This window comes from Olea europaea, unplaced genomic scaffold, assembly GCF_002742605.1.
Source record: "Olea europaea var. sylvestris unplaced genomic scaffold, O_europaea_v1 scaffold1185, whole genome shotgun sequence".
Classification (NCBI taxonomy): Eukaryota; Viridiplantae; Streptophyta; class Magnoliopsida; order Lamiales; family Oleaceae; genus Olea; species Olea europaea.
The window spans coordinates 121,928-139,063 of record NW_019229260.1 but is presented as its reverse complement, the minus strand read 5'-3'; the positions used below and the strand labels follow the sequence as shown (position 1 = coordinate 139,063).

The following is a 17,136-nucleotide window of genomic DNA, read 5'->3' as shown; positions in this document are numbered from 1 at the left end:
TTTAATTTTTAAACTTTTTACCTGATTTGTGAATTGATGTAAACAATACAACTCACATATGAATTTTTCCCTAATTTATTTTAAAATGATGAAATAGATTCTTCGTCGGCCCAAAGGTTGAAGCCCACTATCTTGACCCAATGAGTAGAGACTGCTGGACTATAACTAGTCTGATGTGTTCAGGATCGACCACTTGTGTAGTGACAAAAAAATTTCATTTGAAATTTCAATTTCGACTTTCAATTTTCAACCGGAAGAATCCACCATGGCTATGGAGGTGGAGGAAATCCAAACCGGCTTGGGATTTCCGCATTGGAACCCGATTCGTCGCCGGTTCTTTCCTGATGCTCCGTTCTTTGCAGCGGGCAACATTGAAAGAGAACTCCTCGCTAAACAGGTACATGTGTTTATGCCAAATCAAATGTTAAATTCTTATTATTTTAATTGTATGTATTAGTTGGTTTGAGGTTTTAATGACGTATTCTTATCAAGTTTTAATTTAGGCTCTGTTTGAGCCCTTTTTTTGTCAAAAAAAAAAAAAAATTTCTATGGTTATTTTTTGGAGAATGTGGGGTTAAAAAGTATGAAAAATTTTGGGTTTACGGTGAAAACTATTTTATTGAGAGAATGTGTAGTTGAAAATGAGAGAGAAAAAATGAACTTTTAAAGAACGAGGCTCAAACAGGGGCTCAGTAGTTTTTGTTGGGAGATTAGGGTTGTGATCTTCTGAAGAAAGAAATAACACTTTTTCTACTGGCAAGAATTGTAACTTAGATTTATATAGAAGTAGTTTATTTGGATTAGGCACGATGCACTTTACTCATGCCTGTAGTACAATTGTTTATTGTGATATAAGATGTTAAAACTAAAACTAAATTAGGCTAGTCCGCTTCATTTGCCATTTTAGGGGGATTAATAGCTGAAGGCTGTGCTTGGTGTTAATTGTTCTTCAAGTTGAGCAATTTGAGCGTTTGGAAAGATTAAAAAACAGCTACCAAAGGAAAGAAAAGAAATCAATTATATAGAAAGGAAAAAATATATATATAAGAAAAATATTATGGCTGCAAGAGTTGTAAGATCTAATACAGTGCTATCACATTTGTGAGGTCCTGCTGTTCCTCCTAGCTGGTTTTGTGTGATTCACTTGGCAATCCCCTAACCACCAATTATGTCCCTGCAAATAAATTAGTAACCGAGACAGTTCCATCTAACATTACTCCAGCTTAAGCCCCCGTTTGGCCCCTATTAATTTTAATTTCATTACATTTCATTTTTCTCTTTCCTATTTTTAACCATACAATCTTTCATAAAATAATATTACACGTAAATCGAAAAAATTTCCTTTTTTTTCGATCACTCATTTTTCAAAAAAATACTATTCCACCCATTTTCATTTCCCCAAAATGGGGGCCAAACGGAGGCTAAGTGTCACTGAGGTAAAATACAATTTCAAAGAATTTCAAAGAAAAATTTTCCATCATCTGGACCAAGAATTGGAGAAATTTCAGCTAGAGGAGGGATTTGCAAATTGGACTTTGCTTAATAACTGGATTGCTGCAGTAGGAAGAGTTGTGAGATGCTGCAATGCACATAGCACCGTAAGTGGAGTCCTCCAGTTGCTCTGCCAATCAAAGCTCCTAATGTAGAGAGATAAGACTTAGGTTGCAATATTGAAGCCTGAAGGTGTAAAGTTAGTAACTATGTTCATATCAGTCCAAGAGTTTGGAATCTAGTAATTCGTAACCTCTAGATTGCTTGTGGAAGCTTGAGTTATGTATTTTTTTTTCCAAGAAGGAAATTCATGAGGAATTGTATGTGGACAAAACTCTATTCCTTGATGTTTGCTAGGATTATTAAGATTTAAGGTAAAGTTAGAGGAAGCATGCTTAAACAATTAATGTTTCTAAGGTTCTTCTATAAAGGTAGAACATGTAGTATGAACAACTGAAAAGATGTGAAGATGAATTCAATACTTATGTTTGTTTCAATAAGACACGTATAAATTTTCAAGAGTAAAAAACTTAGTGGCATTGGGAAGGTAATAAAATGAAGTGTATCAAGCTGTATTTGGTGAAGCTTTGGACTGAGATAAATGGTCATATTGCCAACTATGTTTATGTCGTTCCAAGAGTTTAGAATCTAATCTTTTTAAGGAATTGTATATGTCGCTCAAAATTCTATTCCTTTATGTTTAATAGGATTATTAGGATTTAGGATAAAGTTGAGGAAGCATGCTTAACCAATTAAATTTTTCCAAGTTTCAGGTATAAAGGTAGAATATGGAGTATGGACAACTGAAAAGATGGGAAGTCAACCCTTAAGTTTATAGAACATCAATAAGACAGACATCAATCTTCAAGAGTAAAAACTTAATACCCATTTGGGAAAAGATAGGATAATAAAATTATGGTGTATCAAGCTGCTATTAATGAAGATTTGGACTCAGATTTGTCATTTTTATTGCCAATTTGACTTTTTCCTTTGTTTTATAATTGTATGCTAAACATGAAGTAGTGCTTTTCTTTCTGTCTCCTGTTCAAGTTTGGATATAAATGATGATCTTAACTCTTCCATTGCACTTTAAATTTTGTTCTTTTGATGTGACTTTCATCATTGGTGTGTTGATATACCATTGTCACTTCATTTTATTACCTTAAGATTTTTACTGGGACTGCTAAATTAGTTACTTTTGAAGATTTATAGCTCTCCTCTTCTTCTTCTTCTTCAAAGATTTATTGTCACTTCATTTTATTAATTTTTTTTACTGGAACTGCTACAGTTAGATACTCTGAAGATTTATGGACTCCCTTCTGTTGTTCATAGATCTACAATGTGTCATATTACAACCATCCCATTTCAAATGTACATATTTTCTCTTTGTACATAAGCAATGTCCATTCTTGTCGTATACAAGTCACACCAGGCAATATCATCAGGAACTTGGAATACTGAAGTTGGTAATAGTACACAGTAACTGTCAACCAGTGAAGTCTTATGGTAAATGCAATATGTATGGCTTGTCCCATTGGTTGACAGATGGCTTTACTTGTGCTAGGTCAGATCAGTAGTGGCAGTACTCTTCTCGAAATACCAAGCCTTTCATTGTCTAGTGATATGAAAGAGTGATGCAGCCTCAGTAGCAAGTGCTTGAAAACCCCTCTTAAGTGAATCAATTGTCTATAAATGACTTAAACCTCTCATTTCTCTTTTGACTGGATTTTGTAGAACAGTGTGAATTCTCTTTTGCGTGAACTATGCTTTATAGACAATGCTCCTTGGCCATGTGTTTTTAGTGAGTCGACTTGAACTCTTGCATTTTCTTTGACATTTTCCAGATTATGAGATCTGTCAGCCTTCTTGTTTTCCGTTACCTCTAGCATAATTAGGAAAACGAAATTCAGTGATCTTAAAACTTTGTGAAACAGGTTGCATTGGATTTGACGGAAGAAGAAAAACAGCATATTCGAAATATGGAAGATAGGGAAAGCAGGTAAATGTTTTGCTACTCTTTGATTTAGTGTAGATGAGTTTAACACTTCAAATGCCCAAATGATATGAAGTTAGAAAGATGCTAGTAACAAGGAACAAAATTGGGTACTTTTCGTCTGGGGAGGAGAAATTTGATACGATGGTTTTAAGCTTCAGCGGTGCCCATTTATTTCTGTAAATGATACTTTTATACTTTGTACAGAACTTTTATCTGTCATCACTCTTCAAGCAAGTTTGCATATTGGTCTTGGGTTTGTTCTGATTGCGTTATATTTTTATAGTTTATTAACAAACTGAGAAAGGCAAGGAATGTCATCTGACACTTGTATGTCTTGGTCAGTCTTGCAGTTTGAATGTCAGTATGTGATAGAAGAAGTTCAAACTATGTGATGCGTCTGAATCATGAGAGATTGGATGTTCAAAATTAACACTGTTTTCTTAGTTTCTTAAACTTGCTACATCAAATACATTTTGTTTGCATTTAAATGTCAAAATTGCCATTTTATTTACAACAACTGATTAATATGTTCGGATTATTTATTTCATGAATTGAATTGTGTTCATATATCTGATATTTTGTCTTTTTCTGCTTACGATCTTGCATTTGCTGGTGATAGGAATGAACTTATTTTTTTATAATTATGTTCGGTAATGCACTATCATCAACTTCCTAAGGCTATTTTTGACAGGGAAGTGTTTTGTTCAATTGTTGGTTGTGGGGCACGTTTGAAATCTTTGGACGACTTTGAAGATCACTACCATGCACGGCATACTGCATCTTGTTCAGTCTGCTCAAGAGTGTACCCTACATCACACCTGCTCAGTATACATGTATCTGAAGCCCACGATTCTTTCTTTCAGGCAAAAGTTGCCCGTGGGTTTGCTATGGTAAATGTTCTTGTTGTTAGTGCTTTTCTCTTCAATCACTGGTTAGGTTCCTTGTCGTTTAGTGTCGGCTGTTAGTTCAGTTGTCTGGCAGTCTTTTACGTACTTCAGTGCTATAGGATAGTCTCTTTTATCTTGACAAATTAGCCCTAGTGTCTCTCCCTGTGATTTTGCATGTATCTTGTTAAGTTGTCATTGTGTCAACTATGACATTTCATGTGTGCATGCATGCATGCATATGGGGCACGTGCTAAAGTTGTTAATTTTGGGGGACTATATGTTCAAATTGATTAGCCCAAATAAAGCTGGATGGTGATACTTTGTGAAATCATAAGATTCTTATATAGTTTGTAGACTGTGTACACGTCATTCTTGGGTGTGTTGGTGAAAATTCTTATTTAGTTTTGTGTTACAGTACGAATGCCTTGTTGAAGGCTGTGGTGTGAAGCTGAAGACCTACAAGAGCCGGCAGCAGCATCTGGTTGACAAGCATAAATTCCCATCTTCATTCGAGTTCTTCAAGAAGGCCCGACCCTCAAAGAAACAGAGGCAAAAATTGCAGCGTAAACAAGCATCACACAAAACAGAAGAGGTTTCTACTGCAATGCAAGTCGAGGAAGAAACACTTGATGGTATCATCTCTGCAGTCTCGAAACTAAGCACTTCAGATTCCCCTTCATCTATCAGCTTTGGCCATCGAAATGCTCATGGTTTTGCTTTTACTCCTCGAGCTGTTCAGCGAGAAAGAAGATCGGAGTTCTCAGCTTCTCAAACAAGGAGATAAACCAAATGTTTTCACTGCAATCTCGACTCGCCTCGCCTCTTTCTAGAGATCTGAGACGAACCAATTGTTAGAATAGCATGGATTTTTATCCCCTCCTCCACATCGTTATATCCTTAATCCGTATAAAATTTCTCTTGCCACCGTTGTCTATAGAGCAAATTCTCTTTTGGGCAGTTACAATTATCTCGTCAGTATAGTATGGAAGTTTACTGACCTGTGATTGTCTTTTTTGTGACTCCACGGTTGAGAAATTATTGAATATAGATTGTGAGTCTCGGAAAAAATTGATTATGGCACTCAAGTCTTCAACTTATGATTTCTTGAAACCATGTTTTCAACTTTTTAAACTTGTGTACCTACGTAATTTGAAACGTCTGTTGGAACGGAAGATGAGAGTAAGAAGTTCGGGATGAGTTGAAGTAAGGGGCTATGATTATGAATATTGATAAATTTTATTATATTCGAATTTCTAAATAAAAAGTGAAGTCTCTTTGTTTTAGAATAAAGAAATGTTTTTAAACAATTTTGACCTTTTCAGTTCGAGTCATATTAATGTTACGTGGTCATTTAACACTTGTTAAATGTTAAGAATCCCTAGTAAAATTTTCCCTTTTTGTAAATTTTGAAGGTAGGATCATCTTTTTCATGGCGTATTTCGTGTGTTTTCCATTTATTCACACATAAATTTTATCACGTCTCCTTTTTAAAAAAAATTATGTCTACCAAACGTATTCTCAATATTATCAGTGGGACATGGTCAACACATCATTTATGATATCAAATTATGTCGCTCTCGGTTAAAATCATACTAGTTACATGAATTCTTTTTTGTAACTTTTTCGATTTATAGTTAGGTCATACAAATCATCTAAATTTCTTAGTTACCATAACAATACCAGGCATGTTTCATTTTCAAATCTCTTTTCATCAATGCAGAAAAGCGTTCTAATTACTTAGAGAGTATTTGACACTCATTTTTGTGGAAAAATGAATTTTAGAATAGTAGATTGATGGAGAATGTGTAGATGAAGAATTTTGGATTTACGTGTAATATTATTTTAATGAAGAATGTATGATTGAAAAGAAAAAAGAGAAAATACATTTTGAGAAAAATGGGAATCAAACGGGGCCTTAAGATCAAATCTATTTTCATTTAATTGTGCTATAAAGATTAAAGATCTATTTTCATGTTCATGAGGGGAAAAAAATCTGTTGCAGAATGTTTTTCTAGAATAACCAATATCAATTTTTTTGTGCTTGTTTGGTACAGATTTTAAATCAATTAAAATCTATTTTTTTGATCGTTATTTCATTATTCCAACCGTCATTTTTGAATTCTTCTCTCACGGATAAGACTTACTTTATCTCTAACGGTTAAAAAATCAATTATCAAAATTCGTACCAAACAAGCACTTTTATATTCTAGGTGCAAATGTTTTATTTTTAAGAGATCTAATTGATTGCTAAATACAAGGTCTAACATAGTACCGAATAAGACTTGATAATTGCATACATTAAAAAAAGTGCAAATAATGAGGTTCATGTTGAAGAACAGACGCTTGCATACATAAAACGTTTGGATTGTCGACGTTCGAAAAAATTGACTTAACTTTTGCATACGGTGTCCATTTTGGGTTCATAACTCCATTTCGGAAAGCTCATGACGATTCTGAATGAACTCACCGCTTTGCTATAATGTATGATGGATTTTGGCAGTTTGAATTCGTTTATTAAGTTAAAACAGCATTTAAAGTTTCTTGGTTTGTTATTTTCAGTATTTCTTATTTTCATTTTGTAGCCCAACCTATTAAGAGACTGCTAGCCCAGTAGATTATTTGTTCTTTTTGTATTTAATGATTGGAAAACACCTCCTAGGTTTTCTTTGATTGTTCGTGAAATAAGAAAAGTGTTGGTTTCATGAGTTCAATCCATTTGTGTTATTGTTATTGTGTGGTTGTAAATTCGATCTACATCAGAAAATATTACAATGCACTACACTTTTAATAAAAATTCATTTTTAACATTTTCACTTTTTTTTCACCAAATATACTCAATATATGTGGTATAAATGAAAATTGTAAAACATATTCAATTCCATATTTAATAATAGTAAAAGCTAAAATTATTCGAACAGACACGCCCCATAACTCACCCCCAAATGGATAATTTTATCAACATTACAGACGTGTTTGAAATAGGTAATTATATTATCACCACAAAATCTATTAAGTGCACCACAATTTTTAATTTTTTCCTTATTTATAGGAGTGGGCGCGGTCTGATTCGGTCCGATTCTAAAAGAAACCGAACCGAACCGAACCGAATACCAATGGAAATTTTAGAAATGGAACCATTGGTTCCATAGTTAGCTATGGAAATGAATCGGAACCAAACCAATCGGTTCCGATTCAGTTCGATCCGGTTCTTTACATTGAAAATATCAAAATAAAATGTTCACTAATAAAAACTCTAAAAATGCTACCAATATGATACTTTTAACAAAATATAGAAAAATCGAAAACACTATTCAAAGACTTATTTAGGTATAGATTTACAAAGTGAAAACAAAATAAAAATCATGTAATCAAAGTGAAAACAAAATAAAAATTTTGCATCTTATAAATGAAATTATATATTGTAAATAAATTTATTTAGGTATAGGTTTATCCAATATTCTAATTTGGCTTGAAAATCTATTAATCAAAGAATTATCAGAAAAGATAAGGAAAGAATCAAAGAGAAGAAGGAAAGTGCTGGAGTCTAAAATTAAGAAGGAATCCGATTATTTTTTATAAAAGTATTGGAGATTGAGTCATATATTTTACCTAAAAAGAAAAAAAAATCCAATGAGAACCATCTGATCCCCGCGGTTCCCATACTAGAAACGGGAATCGGACCGAAACCGATCGGTTCTTAAAAATTTGTCCAGAAATCAAATTGTTTTTTAAAAGATTCGAAACCAAACCGTCGATTCTAAACGGTTCTGGTCTGATTCCACCAGTTTTGGGAAAAAGTGCCCACTCCTAATTGCTTGCACGTAAACAAGGTTACTACTTATTTCAAATATCTCCCAGTTTTATCCTTGAAAGGATTTCCATTTTGAATTAGCTTTTTCAGAATGTTCTTTGACCTAATTTTTTACACGAAGTTTGGCGTAGCATCTTTTTTATACTCTATAAACTGAAATGAATATATTGTTCGACATAATAAGCGATGTTATATACATAGTCACAATTTGCATAATAACACATATTTGACTATATCATCAATTTTGTATTTTTATCATGGAGATATTCCTTTTTGTCATACGACATAGCATATATCCAATATAATACCCACCTTTAGTTAGAATTATTCCCTTGCTTTACATCGTTGTCTATAATTGGACAGTAAGGGGGAACACGTGTTCTTTTTGTTCTTATTATCATACAAAGAAAGCTTATATCGGTGCCTACAAAGAGAGCATTGTGCTAATTGGGGGTCGTGATAATTGGTTGATTCCAAAAGGTTAGTCAATGGGTGTGATATTTCCTCCAACATCCAAATGAGAACTAGGGAAATCTAAAAAGAAAATGATACACTCAAAGCGTGAATGCAGACAAGCAACGAGATATGTAAGGTGCAAAAAGTACATGCATAATGAAAGGATGTGTAAGCAACACTAATCATTGAATCATATACGAAAGGGGAAAAAAGGTTGTAAGTGTCACTTTTGAATTTTTTTTTGGCTTCATTGTTCGACATTGTGGTATTAAAATAGATGAATCAAAAATCGATACTATAATCAACATGCCAGAGCCAAAATAATGTACATAAGTTGAAGAATCTTTAAGGAAAGCTTGCATACATTCGAAGATTCATCTCCAACCTTGTTGGATATTGTCATCCATTTAACAGATTGATAAAGAAAAGTGTACCATTTGAGTGGGATGATACTTATTGAAATGTTTTTCAAATCATTAAACAATATTTGTCTTGTCTGCTAATTCTCGCAACTTCAACTCTAGGGAAGCCAGTTACTCTATGTCACAGTGCAAGAATATTTTCTAAAAGCACTTCTTATCGAAGTCAATGACGAGGCAAAAGAAAAATCACCTCATCACTTGAGCCGAACATTGGTAGTTCGAGAAATGAAGTATTCATCTACTGAAAAAAATATGTATTACATTGATCTTCGTGACTAAAAACTTGAGGTATATGCCATCACATATGATCAATCTTATTTCAAAAATTGACCCATTAAAGTATATAATGTCCAGGTCAATCCTTTCGAAAAGGATGAAAATGGACGATTCTATTAGCCGAGTTCGATATCAAATTCATTTTATAGAAGGTCAATAAAGGTCAAGCTCTGGTAGGTTTCCTAACTGATCGTCTGATTCCAGCAAAATGGAACTTCATGAAAACCTTCAGAATAAAGAAGTTCTATTTATTGAAATTATACCATCATCAAGACTATTCTTCGATGGGTTTGCTCAAAGTTACGGTGTCGGGCAGGGATAGTCTTTGTTACTCATGATTTGGTCATGCCTTATTCATTTTCCTTGACAAGGAAATGTTCAAATAAATTGGTAGAATATCAAGTCCTTATCCATCGTTTGGAGACAGCATTGGATATAGATGTCTATCTATCGGAAATCTTTGGAAATTCCAAATTAATAACCAACCAACTTTTAGTCGAGTACGAAGTCCGTAATTCAGACCTGAAGCTATATTACGAATATGCATTAACGCTTTTAAAATGTTTTGATTTGATAAAAATTAAATTCATTTCTTGAAGTGGAAATAGAAAGGTCGCATCTTAGCTAATTTGGTAGCTATTTTAGCTAGATTAGATGAAGGCTTTTCTCACTCCATATCAATCACTCAAAAAATGAGTGCTTCTGTATCGTTGTTTAATAATCTGGAAGAAAACAATAATGTTGAAGTCAACGATGCGGAAAAGGATGAGACAACCAACGATCGATTTTCTTCAATATCAGAAGTTATCAGATAGTCTATAACTAAAAATCAAAATCAAGAGACGTAATCTCGCTTTGTCTTTTTATAAGGATACATTTTATCAACAAACATTTAATGAAGTTTTCCTTCGATGCTTAACTAGTGAAGAAGTGGTGCATACAATAGAAGAAGCCCACTCTGGAGTATGTTGTGCTCATCTGTCTGAACCCAAACTCCATTTTTGGATAAAAAGAATGGGCTACTACAGGCCAATTATTTTGCAAGATTTCATAGATTATGCAATAAAATGTGAAGCTTGCCAATTCCATGCATATTTCATTCACCAACCTCCAGAACCATGACATTTAACGGTAGCTCTTGGCCATTTTATGCATGGGGCCTTGATGTAATTGGACTTATAATTCCAAAGTCATTAGTGAAACATTCATACATCTTCGATGGGACTAACTACTTCTCTATGTGGGCTGAAGATGTGACATTAAAAAAATGTAAAGAAAGAAAATATTGCAAATTTCATTTGTATTGAGATCATTTATCTATATGGGAAACCGTCGCTGATAATGAAAAACACTTCTACAAAGCCACATAAACAATTTATATGCAAAGTTTCTATTAGAACAATACAGTTTGTCCCTATACAATGCAACAGTTAATGGGTTGGCAGAGACATTCAACAAAGCTATATGCAGTTTGCTAAAATAATGTTGTTTTCAAATCGAAAAAAGATTTGCATGAAATAATTGGTGAAGTTTTATAGGCTTATTGCACTACTCATCAAACTCTAACACAAGCTACTTCTTTTATGGGGTGGAAGCGTACTTCCTTTAGATTGTCAAATTTTGTTGCATTGAATCGCCATCCAAGATGGTTTGACAACAAATAAAAATGTTCATCTTCGACTCAAAGAGATAGAAGCTTTGGATAAGAAGGGATTAGAAGCACAAATGCACCTAGGAAGTTATCAAGTTCAGTTGGTGAAATCTTTCAACAAAAAGGTGCTACCAAGATTATTTCAAACGAGAGATTTGATACTTTCGATACGTAAGCCAATCATAATGGCAAGAAAAATAGGGGATTAATTCCAACCTAAAGGAGATGGTCCAATTCTTCTTACTCGATGTTCATTAAGGAGCATATAAGATCGTCAATAGATACTGCAAATCGAACTTATTAATGGAAAATTCCTGAAGAGTTTTTACTCTTGAAGTTCTATATTTTGTAAAATTTTCATTGTAACAAAAAAATATAGCACCTAGCCAGCAAGAAAATAAATTGTGAATGGCCCTACAAACAAACAAAATAAGTATTCTTGTAAAACCACGTAGCAATAGAAACTTCGAACTCCACAATAGAATGAAATGAACCCCAAAAAGCTAAAATCAAAGTTTGAAACTTAACCCAATGATTTAATGAATCAAATAACCAAAGTTATTGATGAAACTTAACCTCGTGTTTACAAAAATCATGAACATTGCTATAATTGTTGAATGTCACAAAGAGTATGAATTTTTTATAAGTTCCAATTGAGTTTACTTAAGAACAAGTAGAAAGCAAATCTTGCTTTATTAAGTCTCTCAAAATGACGGTTAATTTACAATGAAAGAATAAAGCCATATATATAGGAAAATTGAAATACTACTAGATAACATCAAAATAATATATTTTGATTAAAATTGAAAAACTAGAATCCGGACCCAGTCGGAAAGCATTGCGACCACATGGCTATACTTGTTGTGGCCAAATGGAAGAGGTTTTTTGCTCTCGGGTTGAAAACCTTTGATGCTCGCAATCGTACTGAATTAAAGCCTTGTGGCCGCATGGCTTTGCTGAAAATCTCCTTATTCCTCTACCTGAATCAAATGCACCAAGGTTGTTTCTTCTTTTATGCCCAACATGAAACTTTGTGTATTGCTTATTGCACTTGAACTCTCCCAAAGTAACTAGGATAAGCCCTTGCATGATTGTTTTGACCCTCTTTATGCTTGATCTTGTAATTGGTCCATCTACAATATATAATAAATCCTTGCAATCTTATCTTCCATGATTCTCATCATTTCCTCTCTCTTCAAAATGATTCGATCTCTAACCTTTACCTGTAACAAAGAGAGAAAGATCAACAAAACATTGAAAATAGCAGATATGTTATACTTATATGGAAGATCCAATTGTAGGCATTATTATTAATCTTTTCAAGCACTTGAAAATGGTCCATCTGCTCTAAAATGCAATTTAGACCTCATTTGGACTGAAAAGCATTCTTTCTCATGTGCCTCCAAGCCCAATCACCTTATTTAAAGGTTACACGCATCCTTCCTTTATTAGCTTGAGATGCATAATGTTCGTCTTTCTTTTCAATTTGAAGCCGAACCTTCTTATGAATTGACCTTAGCAATTCAACCTTCTTCTTTCCATCTACACTACCTCTTTCATCAACATGTAGAGGAATTAATTTCAAAGGAGTTAGTAGATTGAAATGAAATGCAATTGCAAAAGACGAACAAGAAGTAATAGAATGCAAGGTCCTACTATAAGCAAACTCCATAAATGGCAAGCAATCCTCCCAACTTTTCGAATTCTTGTAAATTATAGCGCGTAACAGTTGAGTTAATGTTCTATTTACTACCTCAATTTGTCCATCTGCTTGTGGATGAGAAATAGTAGAAAACAATAGTTTGGTTCCCAACTTTCCCCACAAAAACTTCCATATCAGACCCAATACTTCTAGGTATCCCATGGGGTCGTACTATTTCTCTAAAGAACAAGCATAATCTATTTTACGACATGGAATGAAGTGTGTCATTTTACTAAACCTATCTGCTACCACAAATATGGAATCTCTACCCTGTTTAGTCCTAGGCTATCATAAAGTCCATAGACACATCAACCAAAGGTTTTCTAGGAAGGGGTAAGAGTGTATACAAACCCTGTGGTAAAATATAAGACTTAAAACTCAAGCATTTTAGCACTTAAAAAAGAAGTATATACTTCCTTGATAATGCATCAATAATTATGTTCCCTTTCTTGTTTATACCGATGACATAAGGAAAGGTCTCAATAAACTTCATCCAGCTCGCATGTCTCTTATTTAATTTATATTGGCCCTTTAGATATTTCAAAGAGATCGGTGTAGATCACAAACTCCTCTGACCATAGGTAGTGTTGCCATATCTCTAAAGCCCAAACAAGTGCATAAGGCTCTTTGTCATATGTAGGATAATTCAAAGTTGCCTTGCTTAGCTTTTCACTTAAATAAGCTATTGGTCGTCTATCCTGTATTAAACATCTCTAATTACTGAGGTATATCAAAAGTTTTGTTAAATTTAGGTAGTACTAAAACATGTGCAGAACATAGCCTATCTTAAAAATATTAAATGCATTCTCTTGCTCAATGCCCCCAACGGAATCTAACACTTTTTTTCACAATCTTAATGAGTGGTGTGGTAAGTGTACCGAAGTCTTAACAAAACGCTTATAAAAACTAACTAAATTATGGAAGTTTCTTACCTCATTTATACTTTTAGGTGTTGACCACTCCTTGATGACGTTGATTTTCTCTTCATCTATTTCAATCGCTTTTGTACTAACAATATAATTAAGAAAACGGTTTTTCCATGCAAAACGTACACTTTTTAAAGTTAGTATAAAATTGTTCCTACTTCAAGATAACAAGCACGCATCTCAAATGCTCAATTTGCTCATCTGAATTCTTACTAGACACTAGGATGTCATCAAAGCAAACTACACCGAATTTACCTATGAATGCATGCAAATATGGTTCATTAATTTTATGAAAGTGCTAAGTGTTTTAGTAAGTCCAAATGACATAACTAATCACGCATAAAATCTATATTAGTCTTAATAGTCATTTTTCATTCATCTCATTTTTTCATCCTAATTTGGTAATATCCAATCTTAATATCTGTTTTACTGAAGATACTTCTAGTTTGTTGCTTGTTTTAACTTTGTCATGATGTGTTTACCATTTATAAATGATCTAAAAATCGGGTTAGGGTTAAAAGGAGTGGTTTGAAATTTTTTGATGAACATGAAGTTTCTGTTTTATTTTGATGATCTCTAATTTCACGATATAGACAAAATAATAGTTAGTAAATTGAAGATTTAGTTCATAGTCGGGTTTTGGGTGAATATCGTTAAAGGAGTGATCAATTTCGCAACATATTTAACTTTAGTGATTAAAAAGTGTATAAAACTACTTCAATGACCAATTTGAAATTGCATTTGAACTTCAATGACCATCTGTGAAATTAACTCATTGACGTATGCATTTTCCGTCTTGGATAAACTTCCAGTTCCAAGATTCAGAACCAAATCAATCCTCTCTCTCTCTCTCTCTCTCTCTCTCTAATAGTAGGTAAATCAATAAGAATGGACGCATTGGATTCAGTTTTCGATCCATTGAGAGAATTCTCAAAGGACAGCATTCGTCTCGTCAAGAGATGCCACAAGCCCGATCGCAAAGGTATATTTCGGAAAATCTAGGGTTTCCAGTTCCAGTTATTTTCATAAATCAACGACCTATATTTTTCTAGATTACTGATTTATGATCCGATCTAATAATTTCGTTGAGGATTTATTTATTTTTTATTTGTTATGTGCAGAATTCACCAAGGTGGCGACTCGTACTGCGATAGGTTTCGTGGTGATGGGATTCGTAGGTTTCTTTGTCAAACTGATATTCATCCCTATTAACAACATCATCGTCGGATCTGGTTAAACTCCTAGAGGTACATTCAATTGTTCGTTTAATACAATCATTTCCTTGGAAGAAAAATGTAAAATAATATGCGAAATTAATTTCTCTGGCTTAGATTGACTGCTATGCGAAATCGGATTAGATTTAATGTCCTTGTTGCCAACTTATTTTGCTCTCACGCTGCTATCATATATGCAATCTTGTTTATGATAGTTGAATCATGATACGTATGGAGAATTACTCGTAGTCGTAGTTATAGCTAAGTTATCGAGGTTGGGATGTTGTGTTGGTCATCTGACTGTGGTATTGTTAGAAATTCAATGGGGTAATTTGATGTTTACATATTTTATGCAATTGTGAAGCGTCAGAGATATCTGTGTTTTGGTTATCATTTTATCTATGACCAAATGCTTCTAAAACTCTGTGATTTGAGATCATACGGATGAACTTATATCTTAACCAACTCTAGCCCTCTGCACAACCCTTGTTCTGGTGATTTAAGCAGATACAATTTCGAGCCCGTTTGTCTCCCATTATGGGAGAAATTAAAGAGTTTTGAATAGTATTTTTTGGAGAATATGTGGTTAAAATTTAAAGAAATTTTATTGATTTGTGCGTAGAATATTTTGTTGTGTGAATATGTGGTGGAGTGTTACTATAGCAAACAATTTTAAAGCCCTCTGCTCAACCCTTGAACTAGTGATTTAAAGCAGATGTATGTATGAAGTCATAACTTAACCAAATAGGGGCTTCAGATGTATGTATGAAGTCATATCTTAACCAACACCAGCCCTCTGCTCAACCCTTGAACTAGTGATTTAAAGCAGAGACAATCTTACTATTCATTTAATGTTTTTTCATGATTTTCTTGTATAATAATCAATAAACTGAATTCATTTCTTCTCTGACTCATTAATAACTCTATTCATGTCATTCAATGTAGCCTCCGCTTCTTTTACTTATTTATGTTTTTGGGGGGAGGACGGTTCTGGTTCCTAATGAGTCTTTCGATAACTACCTTATATAGACTTTAGAAGTTTGCTTTTCGTTGGTTTGGTTTTGGGAGGGGGGCGGCTTTGGTTACAAATATGAAATAAGTATCAGAACAGGGTAGCTGTTAGAGGCATAGACCTCAATTTTCTTATGTGCTTCTTGCCTCAGTTGATACACCTTTCTACTTGACTATGTAATATTGAGTTGAAATGTATCTGTGAGCTAGTTTGAGTACATGAATTTTCACCTTTTTAGTATATCTTAAAAACTGACCAATTTTATTCAAATTGCAGGTGAGGTAGAATTCTGAAGCAACTAATTACCATGCAAAGAAAGTCCTGGAAAATATAGAGTAGAAAAAATTGTGCTCTATCGGAACCCCAAAATGAAAATCACATGAATTCCTTTTGGTTTCATTACCGTATCATGTTGAACATGTATTTTCAAATTATTCTGCATCAGTTGATTTTTGACAAACTTCAATTGCTGAGATTGATTATTTGTACAAGTATGGCGGCATTCGTTATCCTGTTATTAGTCCCAGGCATCTTTCTCTGTGGCACGAAGTGTGTTCCTCAATCATAATATCATGTATGGGACATGAATTCTTGTCTCATGACAATCCTTGCTGCTAGAGGATATGAAAATGTGTTCTATACATAGGTTTTCCCGGCCAGTTGGGCATGATTAGATATGTTGCTTGATAAAGCTATATTCGCATTAGGGAAGACAAATTGTTATTTGAACAAAATTAAGAATGAATTGCTTACAAAATAACTAGTAGTGAATACAATGGAGACTGCAAATTTTAGTAAATGCAATATCATTCAGCCTCAGCAAGCTGGATTTTCATCAGTAGGTTCAGCAGCTGAAGCAAGTACAAGTTGCGGCTGAGCGGACACACCTTCTCTTCGTGCTCGTCTACGTTCACGTTGTAATCTGAATGACTCTCTCTTTCTTGCTCTGTAACTGTTGGGATTTTCGGGCTGCAATACACGTGGATAAACACTCACCTGCAAATTATTAACCAATTTTTATATGGTTGCAAGAAGCAAATAGAGAGACGAGTTTGTGTATATTGTAATAAACCTTTTTCTTATCAGGCCCAAACTTCTCAAATTTGACAAGGCCATCTATCAAAGAGAAAAGGGTATGATCCTTGCCAAGACCCACATTCTTCCCTGGATGAAACTGCAAATATGGAGGAGAGAAGAACATAGAGAAGATAATAGAAATAATTGTTGGATGAGGCCCGAAGAGATACCCAACAACTAAAAGAGAAATGGTAAACAAGCCAAAAATTAATGAA

At 33.8% G+C, this 17,136-nt stretch overlaps 4 protein-coding genes across 4 annotated transcripts in view; 2 read left to right on the top strand and 2 right to left on the bottom strand.

Annotated features, from left to right (window-relative positions):
• Positions 1-207: 207 nt before the first annotated feature.
• LOC111373956 (zinc finger protein 511-like) lies at positions 208-5,505 on the top strand. Its single transcript, XM_022996560.1, has 4 exons — positions 208-397; positions 3,426-3,490; positions 4,179-4,377; positions 4,790-5,505. The coding sequence occupies exons 1-4, from the start codon at positions 266-268 to the stop codon at positions 5,156-5,158; spliced, it is 765 nt and encodes a 254-aa protein (XP_022852328.1). The 5' UTR covers positions 208-265; the 3' UTR covers positions 5,159-5,505.
• Positions 5,506-12,123: 6,618 nt separating this feature from the next.
• Positions 12,124-12,854, bottom strand: LOC111373944. The gene is made up of 2 exons (XM_022996548.1): positions 12,423-12,854; positions 12,124-12,213 (listed from the first exon to the last, which is right to left on the bottom strand). Exons 1-2 carry the CDS (start codon positions 12,852-12,854, stop codon positions 12,124-12,126), a joined length of 522 nt encoding a protein of 173 aa, XP_022852316.1.
• Positions 12,855-14,444: 1,590 nt separating this feature from the next.
• Positions 14,445-16,356, top strand: LOC111373955 (protein transport protein Sec61 subunit gamma). The gene is made up of 3 exons (XM_022996559.1): positions 14,445-14,600; positions 14,740-14,865; positions 16,121-16,356. The coding sequence occupies exons 1-2, from the start codon at positions 14,507-14,509 to the stop codon at positions 14,853-14,855; spliced, it is 210 nt and encodes a 69-aa protein (XP_022852327.1). The 5' UTR covers positions 14,445-14,506; the 3' UTR covers positions 14,856-14,865; positions 16,121-16,356.
• A 165-nt stretch (positions 16,357-16,521) lies between these two features.
• Positions 16,522-17,136, bottom strand: part of LOC111373954 (50S ribosomal protein L27, chloroplastic) — a 3,792-nt gene continuing 3,177 nt past the window's right edge. Inside the window, exons 3-4 of the mRNA XM_022996558.1 lie at positions 16,917-17,018; positions 16,522-16,840 (exon numbers count right to left, since the gene is read on the bottom strand). Of these exons, the coding sequence (XP_022852326.1) occupies positions 16,661-16,840; positions 16,917-17,018 (282 nt within the window). The 3' untranslated portion in view covers positions 16,522-16,660. The remainder of the gene's footprint in view (positions 16,841-16,916; positions 17,019-17,136) is intronic.

Coding starts and splice junctions, on each gene's coding strand:
- LOC111373956 (XM_022996560.1), top strand. CDS start 266: ATGGCTATGGAGGTGGAGGAAATCCAAACCGGCTTGGGATTTCCGCAT. Junction 3,491..4,178: donor ATGGAAGATAGGGAAAGCAG/GTAAATGTTTTG, acceptor TATTTTTGACAG/GGAAGTGTTTTGTTCAATTG. Junction 4,378..4,789: donor TTGCCCGTGGGTTTGCTATG/GTAAATGTTCTT, acceptor TTTGTGTTACAG/TACGAATGCCTTGTTGAAGG.
- LOC111373944 (XM_022996548.1), bottom strand. CDS start 12,854: ATGGGATACCTAGAAGTATTGGGTCTGATATGGAAGTTTTTGTGGGGA. Junction 12,214..12,422: donor CTAATAAAGGAAGGATGCGT/GTAACCTTTAAA, acceptor TCTTTGTTACAG/GTAAAGGTTAGAGATCGAAT.
- LOC111373955 (XM_022996559.1), top strand. CDS start 14,507: ATGGACGCATTGGATTCAGTTTTCGATCCATTGAGAGAATTCTCAAAG. Junction 14,601..14,739: donor CCACAAGCCCGATCGCAAAG/GTATATTTCGGA, acceptor TGTTATGTGCAG/AATTCACCAAGGTGGCGACT.